Raw genomic sequence first — 15,544 nt, 5'->3', positions numbered from 1 at the left:
CCTAGCTTCTTTTGATTCATTGATTCGATAAGCACCTCTAAATCTCACTTGCAACAATCAGACTACTTGTGCTGAACAGATATTTTGTTTGCAGGTTACAGGGTCCTCATTCTGACCAACAAATCCCTTGCTGCCCTCCTAAATTCCCTCAAGTTTCAAATACATGTGCCCACACTCCTTATCAAACCAACAGAGCTGCCTACCAGGCTATGTTCAAGAGTGCACACATGCCCCAGGATTCAAGACTACGTTTAGTATGTACGATGATTATGGCTGAAAACATCATCTTGTTAGTCACTTTAACTTACTCTTTGCTGACACTTTAAATGTGTATATACATATCCAACATTCTACGCTTATTTGAAAACGTTAGTGGATTTGTTCTGCATTAATTTCCTTTGGCGCAAATGAAGCTTTTATCATCTCTGCACCGTGTACCTATTTTAATCACAGGTGGGCTTTACATTTTAAGGAATTCCCTTCTCTTCTGTATGGGCGTTTTTGCTGAAGTCTGTGCCTCTAACCATAAGCAATGGAAGTCACACTGAAGTGTGACGATGGTGTCACTATTGGGTCAAACTGCTATCAAGTATCAAGCTACCAGAATCCAATTTAATTCACAAAAAGAAGGTGCCTTTTTTTCAATTTGCATCCATAGCTTACTCCATGGTGAACTCTTGTCCCGTACCAATGTCGTGAAAATGTTTTGCAGAATAAGCGTATATCTTGCAGGATGCAAAATGTTTATTAACGTCTCGCCTCACTATTTCATGTCCATCCACAAACACATCTAGCAGTGATGGGCAACAGTAGATCTCACAATTTTCGCTTAAGCTGCTACCCATTAACCAGGCAATAATGCATGCGCCCTTGGATCATTCAAATACTCCTATACACCTCTTGTATATTGCCTTCTTCACACCTGCCATGAACGATGACAGGGCCATCCAATTGGGACGTTTGATTTGCATAATTTAAGCCCATATTTCGCCGCTTTCTCTACTAACATCTTCTGATGTTCGGTTTCATATGAATACATAAGAGGTCATTTCCATTTTCTGTAGCTGAAAGGCAAAATCTAATTTTCTACCCTGTTGATGTGTGATAGCGTAAGATAGCGAACCTTCTGCATGGCCAATGGGCCTTCGTTTGGAGATGTGCGACCCGCGATGGATTCACAGCGACACCTTTACTTGGAGGTGTGCTCTGTTTGAATGGACGTCTAGTCAGTGTGCAGACCTTGGTATTTCAGAATTCTGAAATGCTACCAAGCTTTTCCATGTGATGCAGACGATACCTCACTTCTCTCTGATGGATTTTTTTGCCATTTGTTATTTTATTTTATTGTTTACCTCTCTATATTATGACATTTCTGTGATTTAATTCTGCTTTTATGATAGGTTGAAAAACAATGTGGGATGCTCAGAGCGGCATCACAGTCACCCAACCTGTAAATATTGTGTATAGGCGCTATATAAATAGACTATCATATCATATCATTGCAAGGGGTTACAGCATTAGTGGATGGATCGACTATCATTCAGTGCTCTGGTTTATGGCCCCCACAATCATCCACACATCGGCTAATTGGTCAGTTCAGTGTACTTTTTTTCCACCAAAGAATTTGCACATTCCTAACATCGCATTCTTACCCATGGAACCAGAGCAAGGTGTCAGCCCCCCTACTCTTATTGTAGGATGAAGGGTTAACAACGTAGTGTGGCGTGAGGGTGAGACAGGGAGTGAAAAGACAGTTGAGCGGTGGTGAAAATGACTTTTGTCAGTGAGCTGTGCGGACGCCAGACGATGACAGGGCTCCATCACAGCAGGAAACCGAAATGACTGCACACTCATGGAGTATAAAACACTCGGACGCACCTTAGCAGATGAGTGAGAGACTAGAAGGGATAAGCATCAGAACATTTAATTCCGTACTTTCTCTTTAAGAAAATATGATTTAATGGTTTGATCGGACATTCATGTTATGTTATTGCCTTGAAAAATACCATATAGGTCGAAACACATGTTGGAAAGAAGGGCAAGAAGAATGTACTATTGATGTCATTGTGATTGACCCAAATGCAAATTAAAACTGCACATTTGATATCCTCTATTTGTCTGTACAAGCCCATTGATTGTGGCACATCCATAGTTCTCTGATAAAGGAACAACACCAAGGTGTGATTTAAAACTGCTTTGCAGGAATGAGGATTCTGGGTTTTGATTACAAAGGTATCTGCATATCAGTAAGCCACCTGCCACTGTCCCTTATTAACTGTCATGTTTGGCACTACAAGAAGACTATGGACCTCATTACGAGAATGGAGGTAGCCATGCTATTTTTAGCAGCATGGCTACCCCCATACCGGGTACCGGGTCCGGGTTCCAGGAATAGGGAATTACAAGCCCATTCCGACCTTGGAGGGCCCGGTAATTCAGACCCAGTCCCGGTATATCCCCATTCCCATTTGAGCCCCCATAGGGCTCAATGGGAATGGGGAGGATGCTAACAATGGGCCTGATAATGACGGGCCCGTTGTTAGCATCCTGGTCTGCTAGCGGGTCACGCTAAGGACGTCTGGTCTTGCCAGGTGTCCTGAGCGGGATCCGCTGCAGACCTCGTAATGAGGCAGCCTGGAATGAACGGTGCCAGTCCCTTACCAGCACCATTCATTCCGTGGCGCCTTCGTTGTAGTGAGGCCCTATGTATGCATGTAACAGATTATAACGCTGCATTAAATCATGCACACATAAATACACATACCAGTTGGTAAATAAACTATTGCCATAATAGAAGTCTACAATGTTTCTTTTGAAAACAAAATCCCAAATAATAATGCTTAGCTCAGTGCAGTTAGCATTGTCTGCTATTCAAATGAAGTCTATTTTTATGAATTTATTTATTTTATTTGTTTTTTTAAATCAAATAACGTTCATATCGGTTTCCGCAGCATAAATAATGATAATGGAAATGATGAATTGTAAGAAGTTAAGTTAACAATCGCTCAGAAAGACTGATCCCCCGAATTTATTTGGGGTATTCAGATTGTAAGTGTACTACAATTTTCAAACATTTTATATGGATTACCAAACTGTAATTGTACTAGGATTTCCAAATCACAAATATAATGGGTTTGCAAAAATTGGAGATGGTTACAATTTGGATCATGCAAACATGGCCTTATGGAATACAATATGACTGTGGAAATGGAATGTGATAGAAATGTCAAACCGAGTGTAAGGGAGGGTGTTGTAACCAATGACTGTGTTAGCTTAACAAACTGAGATATCCTGTCACTTTGCATGTTGGGGATGTACTTAGGCTGTTTGAAGTTTGTTTGTAGGTCTACTATAAAGGTGGACATCCTTGCTGGTTGAAATGGTATCCCAATGTCTAGATTTGAGATGGTTTTAGCACTGGGGAAATGGCAATATTTGCATGAGCTCTAGGGCAGGTGCCATGACTAATCTTGCTTACATGGAGTGTTCTCACCAAGACTAAGATGGGCCGAATTCAGACATTATGATGGGTCTAATACTAGCAATACATGCATTATGACACAGAGTACTTTGTCTTAATAATGACATGAAGGCAGGACATGTGGAGGACATGTGCACTTACCTCTTTCTTGTTACTGTTAGTACCAGTGCTATCACCAGCACATATGTGACCATTGTGCTGTTGCTCCCACCAGTGCAACTCCTGGCATTGTTCAAACACATACACATCATTTAGAAAAATCTCTGCCACTATATTCAGTGGAAATCCAAGCTTTCATCCAAAAAGAAGACAGCACCCATGTGGCCAATTGCAACAACAAGGAAGATTTGTGTGCCAAGTACCCAGATGGAAGTACTGTTTGCTCCCCTAACCATGCTTCTTTTCCTGACTTGCACACTCACTGGAAATGAGAGTACCTGGCACTCCAGCCCACCTCTGCGAGCCTGCAAGCCAAACATAAGCACTGCCCGAGGTAGATTCGCCACTGTTTTGCCCACCAAGAGGTGTAGGTTTGCTGTCTGTCCAGGCCATATTGCTCAGTGCACATCCCTTCTAGAGTTATCCAATCATCCATGATAGAGTTATCAAATCATCCCTTCTAGAGTTATCAAACCATCCCTGATAGAGTTATCAAATCATCCCTTCTAGAGTTATCAATTCATCCCTGATAGAGTTATCAAATCATCCCCTCTATAGTTATCAAATCATCTCTGATAGAGTTATCACATCATCACTTCTAGAGTTATCAAATCATCCCTGATAGAGTTATCAAATCACCCCTTCTAGAGTTATCAAATCATTCCTGATAGAGATATCAAAAATCCCTTCTAGAATTATCAAATCATCCCTTCTATAGTTATCAAATCATCCCTGATAGAGTTAGCAAATTATCCCTTCTAGAGTTATCAAATCATCCCTGGCGTAGTTACCAAGTCATCCCTTCTAGAGTTATCAAAACATCCCTGATAGAGTTATCAAATCATCCCTGATAGAGTTATCAAATCATCCCTTCTATAGTTATCAAATCATCCCTGACGTAGTTACCAAGTCATCCCTTCTAGAGTTATCAAAACATCCCTGATAGAGTTATCAAATCATCCCTGATAGAGTTATCAAATCATCCCTTCTATAGTTATCAAATCATCCCTGATAGAGTTATCACATCATCACTTCTAGAGTTATCAAATCATCTCTGATAGAGTTATTAAAACAAAACCCCTAAAACAACTATATTGGAAGCCAGACATGAGGTGCTGTTGGGGCATAACAGCAACTCTCACTGATCTACAAAGGGGGCATAATGTTTGCTAGCAAAGGTATTATCATGCTTAATGTATTACTCTGACACTAGTGAGTAGAAGTCATGCCTTGCTTCAGAAAACACACTGAGGGCTTGATTTACAAAAGTGGTTTGCACTGGGAAAGTCTCACTGGAAATTCCTTTGAAAACCAGCCCTTCGTTCTTTCAATGCAATTTTGCACTAAGTCAATGTTTGCTATAGTACTAATAATAATCCAAATTAGCAGTAAGGCATGCTTCATGAGTGCATTTTAAGAATGTGTTATTTGCCCTATTGCTAACACCATGCAAAATTGCACTTGAACAGGTTTCTGTAATCAGACTCATGAAGCCCTTAACAGGTGTGATCTTGTGTTTATCTCAGCTTTGGGAACATATTTCACTGAATCATCCTTGTACCTTGAACTAAAACAATGCTCTATAATTGTTCACAATTCAACAATATGTGTATATGTTTCTATACACAACACGTAATTGCAAAATAGGTTGGAAAATGTGTATGTTATCGGGCCAGCAACCTGCGGCTGACAGTGCTACAGAGCAAATCCAATAGTAAATTTCATCAGTTTGGGTGCCCTATTCATGTAACACATCAGAGAACACCAAAGTAGGTCGTCCAAGTCATCACTAGGGAAAGAAACGATGCTCGTGATAATGGCAGCACACATTTTTTGCTTAAAAGTGGTTTAAGGTGATTGGTTAGTGCTGCTCCTCGAATACCCAAGTACTGGTGTAGGATGATGACATTGTGCGACATCTACCACAGTATTTCCCACCCACCCTAAACCAGGCGCGCTCACATTCTATTTATTGTATACAGTTAGTTTTATGAACCTGTTGACACAATTTCAACAATACTTATTCCCTACAGACGCCCTCCCCTTTTGGGACAAGAAACACAAAGGTTTGCATAGAAGGTCTATTTATTAATACATAGAAATAATTAATCAATTTAAATATAAATAAATTATGCACCTATGAAATTCCAATTTCATTGAAGATTGATCAATATGCTGGTCACACCACTTTTCTAGGCAACATTTACTTGAATAGATGTGCGTAAATACACACATAACATCTATACATTTGGTTAACTCTGAGCACCCATCCACTATAGATTGAAACATGAATGAGGACTCTGCATAATGCTTTCATTTGATAAAAACAAAAGTGAATCAGAATATCCTTGCTTATCTAAGACTCTTTACTCCCCCGTTCTAGCAAAACCAATTGAAGTACCTGCTACTTGACAGTCTTACATGTAAATCACGTGTAATTGGCATAACATGCAGAAATGGATCAGAACTAATGACGTCTCACCTTAGGACTCCATACCAAAATAGCACGCTAATTCTGATTAATTCTATAGTATCCTTTCCTAAACCCTAAACATTGACTCTATGCACCTATCTTACTGTTTATGATATCCACGTCACCTGTTACCTACCTATGCTGTAAATTGTACAAATGAAAATACTTGAACACTGCTCCTAATTCCATACCGTCACCTAACACTGCACCTGCACCTAACATTGCAAACATCGTGACTGTTAATGCCTGCTTCCATTGCAAATACTGTAAATACTGTAATTGTAAATAGTCTCCACACACATTACTATGAACTGTAAATATCTTAAACATTGCATATGCTTTGTTGTGACTGTAACCTGCTGTAACCTAAATTGAAAGCCTACTTGTACAGCTTGCGTCCAGTTACCTTAAGGTTTGGAGCGCCATACAAATAAATAAATACAAAATACAAATACAAACTAGAAGCATGTCTAATTAACACAGTTCACTAGCTTTTCTTCTGATGTGCTTCTTTTCCATTACTGTGTAAAAGCGCACCTTTCTCATTTTCAAGAGAAATCTTAAAGGTGGGCAATGGGTAGCAGTTCATTACCCTTTCCACCTTTGTCTAGAATGGTTCAGTGCCAGTAATAGAAGCTTGGTCATGTGACCAAGAATGGACTTGAATATTTACATTTGTCTAGGTAGGCACACAGTGAGATATTCTTTTGTCTCACATAAGACTTCTTTGTGTTTGACCATTACACAGAAAAGGAGGAAGGGGCTCTCCCAGTATACAAACCATAGGGCCAATTATATATCAATCAATAATTTCAGAACCACAGTCCGAAAATATGTATTCATACCTCAGTATGTGTAGTCGATGTACACACTCCCCCCGCCCCCAACCACCCAGTATTTTCAAAAGTAAAAAGGGCTGAAATCTAATTGAGTAATCCTTCCTTCAGAAATATTTTTCCCTTGACATTATACTTGCATTTGAATATCATTTGGCAGTCTCTGTGACAGGTCTCAACCCTCTTGCGGACTTGTTTAACTCAACACTTCTAGGGTCCGCTGGGCACCAATCAGAAAAATGGGATCAGTTTCTCACCACAGTCTGGTTCCCTTCTTTCTTGTTTGGGCATGTCTGCTGTCTCTTACACTAAAAGGCATGAGTCTTAACCCCAAGTAGCCCTCTATTGCAGAGTGCTTCTTTTAATCCCAAAATTGGTCAAAATGAAACCAATCTATTCCCTTCTACTTTCTGTTGCTATCAAGTGTCCCCTCTTTCCTTCTTCCCCCATCAGCCAGCCTGCCAGTGAGTGAGCATGTGAGTCAGTTTCTCCCAGTATATAAGAGTTTGAACGTTTGTAGATCAGAAACCACTCAGTTTATAAGTGTGTACAATTTCTTTAAACTAATTGGTCAATGTACGTGATTCAACAGTGTTCTTGAGTGACATCACACTAAACTATTCTCTTTGTACTCATTCAGCTGTCTAATGGCAGAGATTTCTAAATGCAGTTGCCCTCCTACTTGAACAACTGTAGTTTTCTGGAACATCAGGTGCCCCACATGTGATCAAGTTACGAACAGTTTATCACATTACTCTCACCTAGACAAATCAATTAATGCAACTTTAATCTCAGCACGAAATATGTGGGATGTATTGTCGATTTTGTTGTTTTTCCTTCGGCAACTTTTATATAAACATTAAATGACCAGCTCAGAAAAACAGACCCCGCTGGCATAAACATTATTATATATTAATCGGTGGCATGCACCATTTATGCACAAAAATATCGACATTCGCATAATGTACATAATTACCTGAAATTGAAAAAAATATTGTTTTACATTCAGCTGATGGAGCTTTTCACCCTGAACCTTAAACATAAAAAATAGTTATGACCGTTCATTCAAAGGTTACAGGCAATAATGAAATACCACATGTAAACGGCATCTCCAGTTTCTGTGCCCTGAAAACAGATCATATGGTGTCATACAATGTTATTGCTCTTGCATGTGAGATCTGTCCCATTTATGGGTGCTGAAAACGCTGATTACAATGGTGCAATTTCCTTTGAAGTAGGAATCTGACAAGACAGCGACAATTGTGATCCAGTCCCACCCCCAACTGCTTGAGTTGGGGGTGGGACTGCTGTCTCTCCCTTGTGTCAGACATCCAGCCTCAAAGGGTGCAATGTTTCCTTCACCCTGGAAGAGCTAACTGATGGGAAGGGCAGATTATTTGAGAGGATACCACTGCTCAGAAGCAGTTTTGCATATTTTTAAGGAATTTGGGGGAGCTCAATGACAAACTGGGTGTTAATGAGTACCACACTTCCCTCATGGGACAGCATCCCCCAAATCCTGTAGCTTGTTGTGTGATGTTTGCAATTTTACCGTCTAGGCTCCAAGCTGCTGTTTGATTTAGAAATGCAACCTTTCATTTGCATTTGCCACCTTAAACAGAACAACATTATAACATCTTTGCAATTACACTACCATCAAAGAAATACCTTTAATATTGCTGCATGTTTCATTATAGAAAACTGATTTTAAGTACTGTAAAGGAAAACAGACAATGCAAGGGGCAATTTAGGTTGTCATTTTTCATTGTGGTTTTTATTATATCTATGCTGTGAATGGTGCATATGATGCTAATCCCCCCATGGCTCTCGTGTGAGCATTTCACGTGCTCATGGGAGTCTTTGAGGTCTGGTTCTAATGGAATCTTATGGAACCACAGATGTCTACCACTGCACACCTACCTGATGTGAAAATGGAAAACCTGTGTTCCTACAATGGATCATGTATGAGGAACTGATGTTTGATTTGGGAGGTTCTTCATGAAATTCAGAGTAAGCCTGCTGCCTCTTCTGTCATATTGTGGTCAGTGGCAAAAGGTACCTAAAGAAAACTGACGGTGTAGGTTATATAAGGAGAATCCGAAAGTTCGAACTAACCTAACATAGATAGTAAGATGCTCACTGTGGATAGGCAGAGAAAAAATAGGAAATGTTTGAAAGGGGAAGATAAGCATTCTAAGAATTGAAATCGCTTACTTAATCAAAGTGTCATAAACTGCAATGTGTTATGAATTCTTTTATATTTTCACGCTCTGAAACACTTGTGTATGAGCGTGATACAAATAAAATATCATATCATATCATATAATACATTGCACACAATGTACTATTATCAGCATGTGATGATTTTAGATGCTCCTTTTCATGTATTCATTTATACCTTTTTAATTAAAATGTGTTTGTTTCTATAAACTTTTAGTATAATTAAAAATAACGGATACAAATATGACTTGTACAGATAATACTCTTTTTTTCCGCCTCAGGGTGAACGCGGTATTGACGGATATCCTGGGAAACCTGGTACAGATGGAGTAAATGTAAGTATGGATGGGTCTGTTGAAAGAACAAGAAGTTAGTAAAACAAGGCCTACATGACAATTGGTTGTGCACACAGGTGCCATTTCTGTTCACATTGTCACAGTGCAGCTTTATTAAAGTAACGGTATGTTAGGAAGTGGTTATATATTCTGCATGCAGGCACTGTACATGCCTTCTGTTCTTCTCCTTTTTCAATTTCAAGGTCACTTAGGTACTCATGGTATGCTTCAAATTGGGTCATGGTTTATTAAAAGCAATTGTTTTACATTATGCTGAATTGTTACCACCCCAGCATGCCATCAGTGTCAGAATTCAGAAAACAGTGTATGAGGGTGGGAGCACTAATCGATTTTTAGTTCATTAGTAACTCGCAAACATAGATACCATGCTACTTTTTCCAGAAAATAAAAATGCAGTTTGGTGAAAACTGTTGCAATGTGCGGCTGCTGTGAGCACAGAGGACCTCATGCTCCACACCATATGGGCATGCAGCAGGCATCGCTGGCATTTCAGGGGGGCGTCTGGATGATAGTTGGACACAGCCACACTCATTAGTGTCCTCAGTCTTTGACATACATACCGAGAGGATGGTGTGTTTGATAAAATCCCATGTGTGCATCTCTCACCATGCTAAGCAGTTATCTACAAGTCACCCTGAGCCACATTTTCAAGGAGGCTAGGGGTGACAATCTGCGCTGAGGAGTATTCCGGGTTCATCTGCTCTTTTCTATCCTCCCTCTAAATCATTGGTTTCTTTCTAGATCAAAGATCTACCCAAGAGAACCAAGAATATTGTTTTTTATGTTCTTTTATTTACTCTGTCATATTCCAATCCCTAATCTTGATGTACTAAATGGACAGCACTCTCTGAGTAGCACACAACTGGCTTCAAGAGAAACTCCACCTATTTCAATAAGAACCCCATTATAAACAAAATAGCATCACCTAGAGAATGCATAGGTGCTTGTTTCACCCCCACAAATTCAATACTATAGAAATAGTATTTCTCTTCCAACCCCCACCTGCGAGGCTAAGAACCTCGGGATCATCTTTGACTCCACACTTTCCTTCTCCGCCCACATCTCGGATATCTCTAAAAAGTCAAAATTCCTACTGCACCTCCACAGAGATACTCTGCCTTTCCTCTCCTTCCCCCAGAAGCTCACTCTCTCCCAATCTCTGGTTCTCTCTAGGTTGGACTATTGTAACAGCCTCTTTCTAAATCTACCTGCCTCTACTCTCCGCCCTCTGCAACTAATCCAGAACAGGACTGCGAGACTTGTCCTTGGCCTCTAGCCCTGCAATCATATCTCTCCAACTCTGAAATATCTCCATTGGCTCCCAGTGGATGCAAGGATTGCATTTGAAACCCTCTGTATTGTCTGCAAGGCCTTCTGGGGCCGGGGTCCTAAATACCTTCAGCTATCCCTCTGCAAATACCTCCCCTCTCAAACTCTTTGCTCCTCTACCTCTAACTCCCTCAGGGTCAGTTGTTTTTCAAAAAAATTAGCTGGAGGTAGATCTCTGTCTTCGGCTGGGGCCTCCCTCTGGAACATCCTCCCTGCCACTCTAAAACTTGAGGAGAACCATCTCCGGTTCTGGAAGCACCTCAAGACCTTCCTCCTTGCTTCTGCCCTTACCCCGCCCCCCCCCCCCATCTCCCCTGCTGATCTGTTCTCTCTCTGCACTGTGCACCTGGTCACCCTCTGTCCTTCTGGCCCAGGTACCTGCTCACCCTGCCACCCTGCCACCCTGCCTCCTGGCCACCCCTTGCACTGGGGTCTGTATCTGTACCCATACAGTCCCTCCCCACCCTTTTCCCTCCTGCCCTTATCAGACCTACCATGTCTACCCACTTGCTACTTGCTGGCTGCACTACCACTGTTTATTGCCTTTATTATTTATGTATGCATTATTATTTATCTGTTTCTTCTTTGCTTCGCACTTTCCACTTCTCCCCCCTTGCATTCACTTCTCCCCTCCCTATCTCCCATGCACTTCTCCCCTGTCCCCCCTTGCCTTGTCGCGCTCTGAAATACTTGTGTACAAGCGCGATAGAAATAACATATCAATTCAATACCACCGCCAGCACCAATTCTCTAATAGTGAAATTATATTGGGCGTGCAAAACCATCAGAACCGTCTTTAGTGTTCCCTGGTCAATTCTTGAACTACATGGCAAGTTGTATGTGATTAGTTAAGAAGTTACATGCATAATTACAGACAATACATTGCCTCTTACCTTGAATCACTCCAGTGCATTTCCTCAGAGCTTGGTGATAGCCATATGCTCCTACATCTTTGCAACTTTCATGTAATTCGTGTTAGCTCGGAGCATTGGTGCTGCTCGCGGAACAGCTCTACATGCATGTTTCAGTTTTCTGCTTCATATTAGACCTGTCTTCTTGGAGAGTTTTGGCCAGGCCTCATTGGACTGCTCCTAGCAGCACCATCTGGCAGCCTTCAGTTCTATCCCTGTTTTTGACATCTTACTCAATGTCTTACTTTGTTGAAATGCCGTAGAGGCCCCATCCATCATCATCTTCTGCACATGGTGTGTGTCTGTCCCAGTAGAATGTGATTAACAATGTATCGTAGCCAACTCCAATCTTCAGTCCCGGAGTAAGAGACATATGGCCTTCAGAAATGGAGTCGATGAGAAGGGTCGCGTGAATACAAAATAAGCCACACTAATGATTGTTAATGGAACAGATTTCAGGAGTGTTTATCATTTTTTTTTAAGTAATTGTACATTTTCGGCAATAAAAACGTGCTTTGTAGGCAACGTAATTAGCAGTAATTAGCGACAGAGGCACGTGTTTGGAATTGAAAGTGTGCTTTCATTTAGTGTAGCGTCTCTAACTTGAAGGCACGTTTTTTGTTTAAAAATATAGAAGCTTCTCCTCAAATCTAGCCATTTGGGGCTTATGGTAATGTACAATGCTGCTCTATGAGAGGTTTATTCGGCCATAAGGCCATTAAAGTACATTCTAACACAAAAGGAAAAGAAAATAATCACTAATGTACATTGTAAACAGAAAACAAAACAATCAGACATGGCGATGCAGCACCCCGCCCCCACACGTCTTAGAATTCCCTTTGGGATTATGGATACATGATCCCTGTAACATATTAGTTGCCTATGGATCTGCTCCCCAATGGGAGTAAATTTGCACCTGTAGGACAGGGTTGTAGTCAATGTTTCCAGAGATGTGCATGATACCAGGGAGGGGGTGAGGACTCATAGAGATCAGGCTGTTTGTTTGTTGGCCACCCTTCCCTTCACTGCCCAGCACACCATTGGCCACCCTCCAGTCCCACAACTCCAACTTCACAAGCTCACTGATGCAAATACCCTCACAGTACAGTCTGAAACAGTTTGCTATGGCTTCTCTGGCCACAGAAGGGCAGCCCCCCGTTGTCCAGAGCCAATGCAGGCATTTATTTGGCAGCGCATCGCTCGGTTTCTGTTGATTGGATGTTGGCACCCCATACAGGAATACTGTGCCTCTCCTTTCTTTCCAGCGATCATTGTTATTGGCCAGGCCCTCTCGGGTTGTAAAACTTGGGGGCATTGCAAATGTTATCATTAGGGCCATTATTCCCCACATTGGTTAAGACTTTGTTGGCTATTGTTGCATGCAAAGGATGGGAACGGGATGGCTTGTTGAGATCACTGGCTAACGGCTGCCATACATGCTGTTCATTGTGATTTCATCGCACAAGTGGAAGTACATGAGGTGTGTAATGGGTTTTGGAGCCCGGGTCGCAATATCGATGGCAGCTATGGGTTGTTCAGTGTTTGTTACGACAGCCAGGTGGTCTGTGATGACATTTGTTTCTGGCTCCTTTGGGTGATTACATAGGGCCGTAGCTTCCTTATGGCCGTAGGTTGGCGCCACCTTGGCTCCACCTCCCTCTCTCTCTTGGGCATCGATCAATGTCAGCGGGAGCCATTTGATGTCCATTAGCTCTGCAAGTACTTGCTGGTAGTCACAAATGCAGTCATGGGCAGAACGGGCCTCATTAGGGTGCTCATCTAAGGTGGAAGAAGAGCTTGGGCCCAGATGATTGGGGACAATTGGCCATGGTATACAGGGCTGGGGGCTTTCCTCATGGCCATCAAGTTCTTGCTCCAGGCCCCCACAATAGCATTAACCCCCTTTTCAAGTGTGCTCCCTCTCACAGATTTGGACCATTGATTCTCTGGCACTATCAGTCTCTGCAAACATGGGGGCCTCCGTCGCCACTGGATTTGAACTTGGCAGATTAGAGTGCACGCCACCATCACAGACAATAGTGGCAGCGTGTAGTCCTGGGGCGCCTTGACAGAGGGCACTGGGGAGTCCTCCTGGACACCGATGTTCGTTATGGATGGCCTGAGGAGTGAGACAGCAGAAAGTATCCCCCCTCCCTCCTGTATTTTAGAGCCAGTGTTAGCAGCAGTTTGCCAGAATGTGATGGGGGATAATGTAGAGGCCAGAGTAGCAATGGCAGCGAAAACTGGTTTATTTGATTAAAATATGAGTGTTGACAAAGGAATTAGCACTGGGGACATCAGTGGCTGCTGGTCTTAAGGGATCCCGGTCAACTGCACATTGGTTACCTGCAGTGGATAGTTCTAGAGTTTGCTGCTTCTTCCTCCTACGTTTTAATCATTTCCTTTGTAGACCCAATCCGTGAGCAGTGCTAGGTTCGGGGTCAGTTGCAGAGCCACAAACAGGGAAAAATGCAGGGGTGACCTCTAGTGTCTTAATAGGCAAGGCTGACGTGATCAGATATGGGCAAGTGTACTGTCGTAGTCAGGTTGTGCTGTGGGGCGTGGTTCACACTCAGTCCAGAGGAGGTGGAGACATGCGACAAAGTGTCATGGGTGTGTGAGCCAGTGCGTGAAAGGCTCAGTGTTCACAGTGATGAATGGTCCTAAAACTCACCATTTGACTTGCCGTTTACCTTCCCTTTAAAGCCCCAGCGAACCCACGTTGGAAAGTTGCAACTTTGGCTGTTTCGGCACGCCTTGCATCAGTCCGTGCAAGTACGATGAAAGGAAGGTCCAATGGGGCTAGGATGGGGGCAGACACCCCCAGTGGGAAGCCAACACCCCACACCTTTTCCTCCCTGTGGGCTTAAATCTTGCAGGGGAAGCTGGGGATTATGTATCAAGCAGATGGTGGGTGGAGCCAACAGCAACAGTAGAGAGCACTCCCCAGTGCCCTCATTATGATGCCAACACCACTCGCCCTTTCCACCCTGCAGGCTTCATCCTCACGGGGGGAGCAAGAGATTTTGTAGCAGGCGAGCAGCAGCAGGTGGGAGGAGCCAACAGAAATGGTAGAGAGCAGTTTCCAGAGCCCCCAGCAGGACGCCAAAACCCCACGCCCTTTCCTCCCTGTGGGTTACAACCTGAGGGCAGTGTTCAGTCGCTCACATGGCTCTGCAAGAGAAGAGAGTGCGGTGTTTTAGTGAGGATAGGATGGCAGGATAGGTCCATAACCAGGAGGAACTGGCGGCTGTGTGTGTTGTCTTGTGTGTGAGAGTTGGCTCGATTCGAGAGGACCCGCTTGCTGTAACGGTATGTGTAGGACTCGGATGTGTGCTAGTGTTTGTGTTGGGTGTTTTGGTCATATGATGTTAGAGTGGGGCTGTAGTCGTGCACACTGGTTAGTTGTATCCATAAGGATGTCCAGAGTTACGGATGACTGTAGGTGCTTGTTTGTATTGTGTTGGTCTTCATATATGTAGTGTCAGTGGATTTTTGGACTAGTGCAAGGGCGTGTTCCTCCAAGGTTACTTTCAGAGTCTCAGTTAGTTGGTTGCATGTGAGGATTAGATCAGTTCTCAGTGTGTCTATGTGTAGTATGGCTAGCTCCTAGTCGTGTATAGTGGAGTGGTTATGCTGGAGGAGCATGGACGGTGGAATTGGTTAGTGCATGGTTAGTTTGACAGTTCCTCTAAAGTGCGTCTTTGGTTGCCGCTTAATGGTATCTTTCTAACTTCTTGGGTGTAGCCTATCGGCCAGCCCCGCCTATTCTCCAAGCA

At 42.7% G+C, this 15,544-nt stretch overlaps 1 protein-coding gene across 1 annotated transcript in view; it reads left to right on the top strand.

The window, feature by feature from the left end:
* COL22A1 (collagen type XXII alpha 1 chain) overlaps positions 1-15,544 on the top strand; it is a 1,250,061-nt gene that overhangs the window by 867,278 nt on the left and 367,239 nt on the right. Inside the window, exon 18 of the mRNA XM_069621676.1 lies at positions 9,451-9,504. Coding sequence (XP_069477777.1) covers positions 9,451-9,504 — 54 coding nt within the window. The remainder of the gene's footprint in view (positions 1-9,450; positions 9,505-15,544) is intronic.

This window comes from Ambystoma mexicanum, chromosome 5q (assembly GCF_040938575.1).
Source record: "Ambystoma mexicanum isolate Mex_15411 chromosome 5q, UKY_AmexF1_1, whole genome shotgun sequence".
Lineage (NCBI taxonomy): Eukaryota > Metazoa > Chordata > Amphibia > Caudata > Ambystomatidae > Ambystoma > Ambystoma mexicanum.
This window is presented reverse-complemented; position numbering and strand designations above follow the sequence as displayed.